The 12,386-nt window shown below is 36.4% G+C and overlaps 1 protein-coding gene across 1 annotated transcript in view; it reads left to right on the top strand.

Moving 5' to 3' along the window:
• lmbrd1 (LMBR1 domain containing 1) overlaps positions 1 to 12,386 on the top strand; it is a 91,239-nt gene that overhangs the window by 62,738 nt on the left and 16,115 nt on the right. The window contains exon 14 of the mRNA XM_088934244.1: positions 269 to 350. Coding sequence (XP_088790370.1) covers positions 269 to 350 — 82 coding nt within the window. The remainder of the gene's footprint in view (positions 1 to 268; positions 351 to 12,386) is intronic.

Raw genomic sequence — 12,386 nt, 5'->3', positions numbered from 1 at the left:
AGATCAAGATTTTTTTTTAGCTTTTTTCAAAAAACATTTTAAACACCGGTTTCTTTCAAGATTTCTGGACCTGTTATGTACTACCAATCAAATGGGCTAGTAGCCTCCTATTGTTTGTAACCACTCTCATAAATAGATACTGAGAAAATATTTATATCTTTTTTGTTTGTTGTGATATAGGTGGCAGGATTGTCTTAATGACATTGTGTTAAAATCATTAAGTCTTATGTCAGTGACTTAATGTCTTAAAATATGTTTTTTTGCCCAGAGTAAGCTGCCATCTATTGATGCCTTACTGGGGAATTCTACCACTGGGATGTCAAAGATATGTGATGCAGATGCTCCTGAAGGTAAGAAGTGATCTAAATCTTTATTTAACTTTTTCACTGTCATCACTGCAAGCTTGCAGGCAGCTAGTTATTGAAGGTGATGTTGCTCTGAAAAGCCCATAGCTCAAAAAGTCATGATGATGCTAAATCAGTTTTGTGCCACTGCTTGGAGACTTCCAGTCATGAGGCAGCCAAAGGCATGGGCAGGGCTGTCTGAACTGTAGAGCTCAGCCTGAAAGGCGTCTTGCTCAGTGAGAAGGCTTCTCACTTTTAAAGATTGAGCCACTTGGTTTGACCAGATCACTAGTATTTCTAGAGTGATTTATGATCGTAGCAATGAGCTTGGTATCCAGAGGAAGGCTAAATAAGTCAACTGGTTTAAACCATACGAGGCATTAATGGTCTTGTTTAGCCACGGTGTACTCTGCTCTTTGGACTTTGATATTGTTCATTGTTTAACATATATTAAAATTCTGAGTAATCACGCTTCTGTAGCAATTCAATTTTAATCATGTTAACTATTATTATAGGCACACATGCAGCAGTTATACACCTTAGTGAATGCTTGAATATATACACAATGCACAGTTTACATGTTATAACACTTTTGTGGTGTTAAGGTAAAATTATTTCTGTGTTGGTGTTGAAATGTTAGGTTAGTGTGCAGGACATCATGGGGGGGGGGGGGGAAACTGCCAGTCAAAAAGTCAAGAAAGGTGGTTACTGGCATGTCTTTTAAAATAATTTTATTATTTTGCATCTTATGAGTACAGGCTGTGTAACCTTGTCTTCATGTGGTGGTGTACAGCCCAAGCTAACTGAGTTTGACCCAGGCTGAAAGGCATCAGTGCCAATATATTTATTCTTCATTATTTTTTAAAATTGAAATACTATTGTAGATTTCCCCTTTTTATATATTTCACTGTGGGGTCGCTTGTTGCCTCATTCAGTGACACCCCCTGCAAGGACCTGGAAGGGATGAAGTCGATATGGAGATGTGCATGGCCAAGCCATCTGCCTTTTTCATTATTGTCAAGGTGTGAAGTCCTGGAACACAGCAAACAGTAGCTTTGGTGTCAGCAGGAGGATGGACCCTGCTCTGTCAAGCCTGGACATGTAGTCTCTCAGCCAGCAACTGGGATTATTGGTGTGTGACACACTAAGGATCAACCCCCTGCTGATACCAGCCCAACCAATAACAGCAGAGCTCAGTCAGATGGGTATAGCCCCTCTGGAGCTCCAGCATCCACAGGCAATAACAAAACCTGGATTCAAGCAGGCAGTATTCTTGATGTAGAAACCATCATGTATCCACTTCCTGTGAAATTTCTTGGGGGTTTATGACTTGAGATTTGTGGCACCACCTTATTTGTGCCCCTTGTAATTAGTGTTGTTTTTTCTGTTTGAATGTATTTAGTTCTTTGAATTTACTACCAACTTTGCTACTTTTACTACCTCTTTGAATATTTACTTCTGGTGAAGATGCAATTATTAGGTATTTCTCAGAGCAGGCTACTGGGTAATATACAGGGGAGATGGCAAAACTGAAAAATGAAGGTATTGCTTTTAAAATTAAAACATTGAAAAGAAAACAGAGAGTGGTAGGAGTAGAAAAGATGAAACTGAATAAATCTCACAATCCGCATGAACTAATTACTTCTTAAGTAAAACACAGAAGGTCTCTTCTCCTTAGATTGAATAGTTTGTTGCAGCCCTCATAGTTTAGAGAAGCATTTTCTCTTAACAACAAACTGGCAGTTACAGGGAGACTTTCTCTCTGGAAAGTTTAAGAAGAATTTGATTTTGAAATCACTTCAGCCCTGTGCTAGGAGGTAATTTTCAGAGGTCAGCATGTACAGGGTTTCATATGCACACATTTGTCCTCTGTATTTATTTTTATACCACTACCTGGTGCATTAAAACAAATAACCCAACAGGTCTTTGGAAGTCATTGACATTGAGGGCCCTCTAGATTTTCACACACTTTCATGTGTTAAATGCCTGAATATTGTCTGTTTAGATTAGGTGAAATAGAAACAGATTTTGCTTTAAAATCCCAGTGAAGTTCAAACTTGGCAAACAATGCTCAGGAAAACAGATGTGAAAGCAGAGTTCTTTACTGAGGACCACACTCCACAGCAGCATGTTGTGTTTCATGACTGGCGCAGGTTCACAAATAACAAGAACTCTCTCACAGTTAACAGAGTAAACCAAAGAAGAAAGAGTAGTTGTGAGCCTGTCACAGCAACAGACCCTTTTCAGAAAAGAAACAGTTCTGTATAGAAGCCGTAACGTAGATTATTCCTTTGGAAACAGCAGGGGTTCACCATCTAGGAAAAACTTCAGTTAAAGCTGTGTAACTTTACAGGTGTGGTGGATTTATATTCTTCCTTGTGCTGCATTTGTTATAGTGTATTTAGCATCTGAACTAGAAACTAGGCGAATATCATTTGACCCTTGTTCCCATTCTGTGGCTAAAAGAATATGTTCTAGGCTCTTTGCCATTGAAAGCTGGAAGTATTTGAAAAGAGTAGAACAGCCCTTAGGCCATTATGAAAAAAAACTGAAAAAGAAAGGAAAACAAAATATCATAGTGATGATAATGTACATCTTTATTTTCCCATCTGTTACAGCTTTTAATCTGTTTGTTTTAAAATAAAACAATTACCATCACAGGTGAAACTGTTTATATAGTGGTTCTAAAAATGTACCCTGTCAGAGCTTTATTGTATTAGTCCAATTTCTTTCAAAACAGAGATGATATACAGAAGTTACTCTGTGGGTCATCAGCAAAAACCCACCTCCACTTGATTCAACATCACCATTTTTAGCGCAGCACTTGCCAATATTGCTGTCTCTCAATCTGTTTATAAAGAATTTGCTTTAGTGTTTTTTTTTGTGCCATCGCCTCTTACTGTCTGGTCATGCAAAATGCTTCTCTAATATTGATTCTTTCCTAACAGCATTCTAAAAATGTAAGCTTTATTGTTCTCAAGAAAAAAATGTTTTAGCTATGCTTTCTGTATTTAACCAAGAGACGGTATAATATAACATAATTATTTTGCATAATAATAAATTACTTCTGGCACTGTGAACAAACACTTTAGCAGTGCAAAATATATGTATCTTCAGATCAGGTAGAGATCCATAAATTAACTGTGCCTTTAGTAACAAATATTTTGAGTGAACAGTACAAAGATCTGCAATATCTGTTTTCATATTTCTTACAATAATTTATTATTTGTAGGCACATAACTTCTGATTCTGGATCATTTAATATTCTTCGCCTTTTATATGTAAATGCAGTGTTTTGATAATGTCAGTCATCATATCCCATTGGAGGACATAAAAATTTACCTAGGGCATACTACACATATTCCTTTTATTGTTCTCACACCAATTTGGCTAGGAGTCAGTTTGTAAATCTTATAAAACTGGTGTTGTCCCACTTACCCAGCATATTCTATGAGCTTCTGTGTTGGAACCTTTAAGAATTACACCTCAATTTAGTCAATTTAGTGTCCTTATTTCTTTTTCTTTCCAGTACATTAATAATTATTTTACAGTGCTTTCAGGTGCTTGAAATGAACTTATAAATAAAAATGTTTTAATTAAATAATACAGACATGGGAAAAAGTGATTATGTGCTCTCATGTTAAAATAAAACAATTCTATCACATGCTGCAGCCTGTGCATACCTGCTATGACTCCTGACTGCCTAAACAGTCACCATCTTACTGAAGAATTATTCAGTTTCTCAGCCAGCTGTCAGATCCTTCTCATTACCCTCCAATTGACTTCACTCTGCCCCACTCCTCCCACCTGCTGGCAGCATGAGATCTTAGTCATTGAAAGGAACAGCAAAAGTGTTTTCATTATAATGTACTTTGGTGTACCAGATGCTCTAAGTAGGTGTAGCACAGGTGGTCAGGCTTGGTTTTCAGCCTCTGTTTCATAACAGTGGCCAAGTATTGCAGCTACTAGGCCGAAGGGAATGTACTCTAAAAGTGCCTACCTCTGCCTTGGGGAATTTGAATGCACTGGAGAGTCCCAGGAAGTAATTTCTCTATAACTAGCTCATTATAAAGTATTTACTCTGTTACACAGGTGGTTTGCAAGTCTATACATAAGTGACTTATCATTTCACATTAGAGCAAAATGTAAATTTTGATTTATCTGGCAAACAATTTTTTAGGTTCTAACTTTCTTTGCTAAGATATTTAATACTTAGAAATTAAGTACTGTAAGTGACTTTTGTCATATATGCTGGACCATATATACTGTACATGTTGATTTAAAAGTCACATAAAGAAGCAGTGCTGACCTTATGAATCACGTAATGCCAAGTGTTACCAGTATCAGGTTGTTTGTATTTTATTGTTTGCTTTGTTTTGGAGGAGTGTAGAGCTGGCAACACTGGCAAAGAAACTAGAATTCTGAACATGCTAAAGGTCCTATTTAAACAAAGTAATTTACTGACTGACAGTTAATCTTAATATTCATGTCTAATTACAGTTTTTACAGTAGTAGATAATACTAGAGGACCTCCAGGAATATAGTCAGGCCAAATGTGCTATAGTTTGTTGACAGTGTAAATAATATATTAACTTATTTTACTATTTGGCAATAGTAAGGATTCTAAAGGTTTAATACATTGTTTCTAATAACTTAAGAAAGCAATTGCCTGGTGGTTCATTTGAGGTGTGTATTAGCTCTGAACTGAATTCTTTAATTTTGCACTTGCTGTAAAATAGTTGCACTGACAGTGACTTAGGATTTAAAATTAAATGTCAAACATAATCTGTGTGCATTATAACTATTACATCCATCCATCTGCTTTTGATTTCTAATTGAAATCATGCAGTTAAACATATTTTGTTGTCACTGAAATCTGAAAAAGAAATCTCAAGATATTACCATTTGTTCAGATCAAATGTTTATTTAAATTGTGATCTCTGAAAAAAATATCACCTTTTTTAAGAAAAATGGAAATGATTAAATCTTCTGCATATTTTTTTTATTTCAAGTATTAAGTAACCATTACAAGACCAGTAATCTGTTGATAGATAATGGTACTTCATTCTGATCCCTTATTGAAGCTTACAGTAATCGGTTAAAAACTGTGATAGACAAACTCTCTAGAATTAAAAACTGAAACTTTTAATCTGGTCAGTTGGAGCTTCTTATTTTTTTCCTGAGCCAGATGTAAAGATCCTTAGAGTTCAAGTTCACATGCCATGTTAAATTGGCAATTCTGAATTTACTATCTTTTATTCTCAATTTTTCTTGTTGCTGTTGAAAAACATTTCCTTTTGTATTCTAGTGCTTGTGTAGACTTGATATCAGCGTAAGACATAGATGAAAGTTAAACCAAATAGTTATTCTGCACAATGCTCCAAATAAATATGTCCTCTCACATATGGTTAATGCATCTTAACTAATTTTCCATTGTTTGATATGACCACTAGACAGCTCTAGTGAAACATTTCGAATGCATTCTGACCTGTTGTGTTTTAATCTCAGAATGAGACCAACCATGGCATAGAAACTAGAGGAGAATATTAAGTGCTTTGAGACCATTATGCTTTTTCAAATACATGACACCAAGGAATAATGGAGTATTATGGAGTAACTGTCAGCCTGTGCCACCTATATGCATTCATTTCCACCGAATGTCTGTGAAATGTGAGGTTAACCCTTACTGAAGAATAAAGGAGCTTTTATTTTTTTCGTTTGGAGGTAACAAAAAGTTGCTAATCAATATTGAACTAATGTGTTAAAATTCGAGTCACATTAACACAGCAGTAAAAGCATAACTCTGAGCCAGGATGCTACAGAGCATTAATTGTGTTTGTCCAAGGTCATAAGCAGGGGTATACAAGTACAATACAGCTGAGCTGTGACAGCTGAAGTTTAGCTGAGCTGGGATACAAATAAAAAGCAACTTTAAAGATGTTCTAAAGAATATCTTGAGCCTTTTTAAGGCTGTATGTAGAGCACTTCTTTCTGATTTTCCTTAATTTCTCCATTGAGACAATAGGCTATGGTTAGACGAGAACTATTAGGTTATCTCATAATCACAAATAAATTGTTTTAACTTAACTGTCCCAACACTTTTGGGGTACACTGTATGCTTAGAATCACTATCACACATATCCTTTTCCTTTGTGCTATATCAGTTTCTTGGCACAGGGAACAGGGTGTTTAGCCAAAACACCCCCTATCCTGACAAGGGCCCAGGACCTGGAAAAATGCAAAACTAACCCCCCCAAAACTGCCCTCACCCATCACCATATTTCACAGAGTTTTTAAACATAAGATCCTCACCCTTTTTACACCAAACATAATACAAAGATTTAATTTTAGTTTGTTTGACCATAAGATATAGTTCCAATTATCACTTGCATATAGTCATACACTGGTGCTAGAAAGTTTTTGAACCCTTTAAAATTTTCTGAATCTCTGCACAAATTTTACCTAAAATGTGTATAGATCTTCATCTAAGTCATACAAATAAAGAGAACCCAATCAAACAAATAACACACAAAAGGATATACATATACTTTTTCATTCATTTATTGATCAAAATGATCCAACATTAAATGTCTTTGTCGGAAAAAGTATGTGAACCTTTAGGGTTAAGTTAAGAGGATAATTAGAGTCAGTAGTGTCAATCAATGGGATGACAATCAGGTGTGAGTTTGGGTGGCCCTGCTCTATTTAAAAAACATCAACCTGAGTCTTCACTACCAAAGTCTGGTCTTCACCACACAGGTTTGTGAACGCATGCCATGCCTCAATCAAAGGAGATTTCTGAGGACTGAAGTCTTGTGAATCCCTGTTATTGCACAGAGGCCACACAACTAATATTATATTAATTTAGGTTTGCCACTGCAAAGAGTTTGAAAAATAATGCTATCATGAGTTTTGCTCTTTTTGCTTTGTGTGGAGTAAATTATGTAGTTTACAAATACTAATTGCTAATTTAAAGTGTCATGATTACAAAACTTTAAAGCAACAAAATGTGGAAACTATGCAAGGCCCTGATGTTTTTTTATTCTTATTTCATTGGTCATATGGAGGGCACCATTTATGTCTCAGGGCAATAGTCTTCCATGCATTATTTTTCCTCTTATAGCGTGTAACACTGCATATATTCAGCAGTAAATAGTGGGAGTGATATTGGCCTGAGGCAAGTTATCAGTTCCAACTTTTTTCCCCAGTGGATGGCTGATTGACAGAGACGAAACCACTTGAGCATGTTGATGTAAGCTTCAGTCTTCGGTAGCTGGACCTCACACCTTGCCGAGAATTTCTTCTCATCTTGGCAAGGTTGCATTTGACACATTACAATTTGGTGTTGTGCTTTCACGTGCAGTGTTCGCTCGGGCTGCTGCGATTACATAACAGCCATTACACAACACAGTGGAGGAGGAAGTGTCAAGCAGGGAGAACGCATGTGACAGCAAAAAGGTTTCTCTCAGAACAAACGCAGGTCTGTTCAAGAGATCTGTGTAGTCAAAAACAAAATTGCCTGTAAAGCAGAGCCAAGCAAAAGGCCATTCTGGCATTCAGAATAACAGAAAATAAATGGCCCTGAGACATGCAAAATCGCAAGGGCTTTTGGGTAAGGAACATTAGTCCACTTTTTACAGCTATATCTGAATTTAGAGCACATCTTAAAAGACAATTTTGCCTTGCAGTGCTGAAAGTAAAAGGTCTTTCAGTTTAATAACCCTGTTTCAGGGTTTTTCTTCTGCAATGCATTTGGTGAACTGGAATGACCTGGAAATCTTTACAGGAAAATGTTTGGATGCTAGAAAAAGGAGAAGAGACCAACTTTTATTTTGTTGTTTTATTATACCACAATATGTTTGAGCATATACAAAATAATATGTAACTTGATTAAAATAAATCTAGTGTTTGCAAAAAATACTGGTTCATTACAAAATCTGTATTCTGTCTAATGCATCTCCTATCATTTTATTACACCTTTACTCCAGAATCAAGATATGAATTAAAATGTCCTCAGTTAAAGCTGTTATTTTGCAGAATTGTTTAGCTGAGTTTTGGTTTTTTATACAGAACTGTAAAAGTAAGTAATATTTAGCACTTTTAAATCTATTGCATAATTAGATATTTCATAAAAAACATCAATGCAGTTAAGGCAAAAATATTAGTCAATGTAAAAGTAACACTTTTCCTGTACATAGAAAATACATTCTGCATCTGTTCATTAGCTGTAGGTTCTCTGAATAGATGTTTTATACTTCTGTTTCTGGAGAGTCTAGTTTGTTGCCATGACTACAAGACATCAGGTAGTTTTATTTCTCATAAGGCTGATGTTTCACTACATTGTGCAGCAGTGTATGAAAATTAAAAATACGTTTCAATTCCCCTTCAACAAGACTGAAACAAATTGTTTCTATCAAACTTCATTTTATTTAATATACATTTACAGATAAATAGATAGTTCTTTACTGATTTAAATATAAAATGGAAAACTGTATCTTAAAAGCTTTGTGCACCAAAAGACTAAAATCCTGAGGGACAGCATTAAGGTGTCATTAAGAACAGCATTAAGTATTTGCTATTTTAAATTAATCTTTTGCCTTTGCATATTTTCCACTCTTATTTGTATCTCATATCATGTCTATATGTACTTCAGGTAATGTTACAGTGTAATAAATAAAGTTTATTACATCAATGTATCTTCTGTTTCATGAACGCATAAAAAAAGTAAAGGTTGTTTTCACCTTCATAGCTGCGAAGTTCACACAAGTTTGATACTGGCTTTCCAGCAACTTTCAACTTTTTTTTAGGATTGGTTGTGTTTATTTCCTGTCTTCCTTTCACTTGATCTTGTCTTCAGAGAGGAATATAGATGGAGGGAGAATGCTGCAGGAATGTGAGATATCCGGTGCCACAGCAGAGCTGATTAAGTTTAAGAAATATTCAGGCACACAGCAAGGGGTATTTGTCAAAAATCTGTGACAGAAAAAATGAGAGTTAAGCAACCTGACAGCTAATCTGCTTTCTGAAATACATGGAAAGAACAATAGAGCAGAAAGGAAATTCAGACAATGTCCTCAGTCACCAGTGAGCTCACAGCTGTGGATCACAGGATCTACAGGTAGTATTGCTGAATGTGTTTCCATATTCCTTTCCAGAATAAAAGTGCACAATATGGAGAGCTGCATGCAAGATGGGGATTTTTTATTTTTACTAGGGGCCTTGGTAAACTCACTGTGACTGTGGGCAGTCTACATTCTTATCTGTTGTTGATTCCTCTTATGTTTCTGAGACTCTTTCCTAGTGTCTGTGCAGTTCTGATGTAACAGATTGATTTAATATTCAACTAGGCAGTTGCAGTGTTTGAAAGATCTTGATTGATAAGCAGAATGAGACAGTTATTAGAATAATAACATCTTGGTAAGCAGTTTCCTGAAGCTGTGCGGTTCATCCTCATGGCTCTAGACAAGTCATGTTACTTTGTGTCTCAGAAACTAAAGGATTTCTTTCCTATAGTGAATGGCATAGAGCACATGTAATTAACAGACTAGGGAGCCCTAGAAATATTTGATTTATTTGAGTGCTAGAAATTGAAATTAGCAATGAGAACACTCACAGACCTCTTTGAAAGGTTTTAAGTAGTACTGTATGTATTTCTATTTAAGAGGTGATGTCAGATTTTTAATGACTAATCAGGATTTTAGATGATAAATGTGTTTCTTCTTATAGATAAATATTTTGTAAAGCCAAATTTATCATCCAGAGGGACTTCAGTAACTTCTCTGTGAGTATGCTAAGAGTAATTATGAAGCCTTTATGAAGCCTAGCATGTACAGAAAGCCAGTGACTCTCCAGCAGTCTGGATAATAATTATGAACTTGCCGTGTTATTAACTAGCCATCATTTTGGTTAGACTACATATTTGTAGAGCAAAACATTTATCTTACAGAGTTTGTTTAGCAGTGTGATATGTTGATGGGTGCCATTTTATAAATGCTGAATCTTATAAATGACTATCTTCAGAGACGGCAAAAACACAATATTTAACTGCCCTGTAAATACCTTGCTTGCACTTTACAGCATGAAAAACAGAAAAGATCTTTATCTACATCAGCTATAATTATATAGTGTTATGCATGTTGAATTGTTCTCTGTCATTGGCAGTAATCTACCAAGCTCACTAAAATTATCTTCCACTTGCACAAAAACATACATTAGTGCCCCCAAGAACATTGGCAAGTTGTGCTGTGTTCCTGTCATCTTCAATTTCCTATTTTATTCAGCTATGTAATTGTATTGTGTTGCCTTTTCTTTGTTTTTACAATGCTGGTCTTTTTACTGACATCTTACTTGCATCTTATTTTTGCTTTTTCTAATTATCAGTATTTGTCATTGTCACTAAATATCTTCTTATGAAAGCAATTGCTACAAAGAGGTGGGTTGTCTCTTCGAATAATCACATATCTTAAATCACTAATAGATATTAGGATGCCCTTTAAAATTAAATGCTCAGTCAGTACATAACCTGCTTTATCATCGGTTACTTAGCAACAGCAGGTTTAATACAATTTTAATACAGAAAGCCTATAAGGGAGAAAATGTCTCACTTTTTACTGCAACTTCAGATACTTCAAGTATGCATGCTGTATTCAATGGGAGTTATTTATTTCTGAAACAAAAAACAAATTCTAATACTGTAGTGTGAAAGATGATTGCCCCATGATTTCTAATAAAGTAGTGAATCTTCACACAGCTTTGCCTGGTGATCTATTCTGATTTGTTCTGTCAGAGATCTGTGCAAAACCTGTGTATTCATTTCAAAATCAGCCTTATTAAACACTCTTTAAAAGAAAAAAGGGAAGTAGATGTGAAAGAATGATGCAACATTTTGTTCTTGACAGTTACATTAAGAGTAGCTCATGATGAGTTGCTGACAAGATTTTAAATGCTTTTCTAAGTTTCTTTTCTAAAAGGACTCTATTTGATGCCAGCTACCTTACCTATAGCAGAAAATGAACAGTAAGCAGTGACTGAGCTGTTCAGATAAAAAAAAATGTTGTCAGGAGCAGAGAATAAGTTAGAAAAAAATGAAAAGGTTAGACTTATTATTTTCTTGATGCAGTCTCAGCTGGCCAACCCATGATACAAGATGGGGCACTGTCATTGGTAAAACCAGAGCTTTGCCAGTAGAGATCAAAATGATTGAGTTTCTCACATATTAAAAAAATAAGTATAGCTTGCAAGTTCAAATAGTCATGGGCTGTGGGGGACTGTTCAGTTTTCAATTATCCTTGCAATTATTTGTATGTTCTCCCCATATTTCCTTTAAGTGCTCTTTTTCCTCCCACAGTCCAGAGACATCCTGGTAGTTAAATTGTCTTCAGGGAAACTGGCCCTGGTGTGAGTGTGTGTGCATGTCTGTGTGTCTGTGATGGACTGGCGTCCCATCCAGGGTGTATCCTGCCCAGCTTGCAGAGACAGGCCACCGGCTCCCCCAGCCCTTGATTAAATGAAGCGCTTAATATAATAATAATTGCTTACAGTTACACTTTTCTGGACACTCCTCTCAAAGCACTTTAGAGGTGCAGCATTCACCTGGATGATGCGACGGCAGCCATAGTGCGCCAGAACGCTCACCACACATTAGCTATTAGAGAGCAGAGTAATGAAGCCAGTTCACAGATGGGATTATTAGAGGGCCATGATTGGTAAGGGCCAATGGGAAATTTGGCCAGGACGCCAGGGTTACACCCCTACTCTTTTCGAGAAACGCCCTGGGATTTTTAATGACCACAGAGAGTCAGGACCTCTGTTTTATGTCTCATCTGAAGGACGGTGCCTTTTTACAGTATAGTGTCCCCGTCACTATACTGGGACATTAGGACCCACGTGGACCACAGGGTGAGCACCCCCTGCTGGCCCCACTAACACCTGTTCCAGCAGCAGCCTTAGTTTTTCCCAGGAGGTCTCCCATTCAGGTACTGACCAGGCTCACACCTGCTTAGCTTCAGTGGGTTGCTAGTTGTGAGTTGCAGAGTGATATGG

The sequence above is a fragment of the Atractosteus spatula genome, chromosome 15 (assembly GCF_055471065.1).
Source record: "Atractosteus spatula isolate fAtrSpa1 chromosome 15, fAtrSpa1.hap1, whole genome shotgun sequence".
Taxonomy (NCBI): Eukaryota; Metazoa; Chordata; class Actinopteri; order Semionotiformes; family Lepisosteidae; genus Atractosteus; species Atractosteus spatula.
The sequence above is the reverse complement of the archived record's forward strand: the minus strand, read 5'-3'. Positions and strand labels throughout refer to the sequence as shown.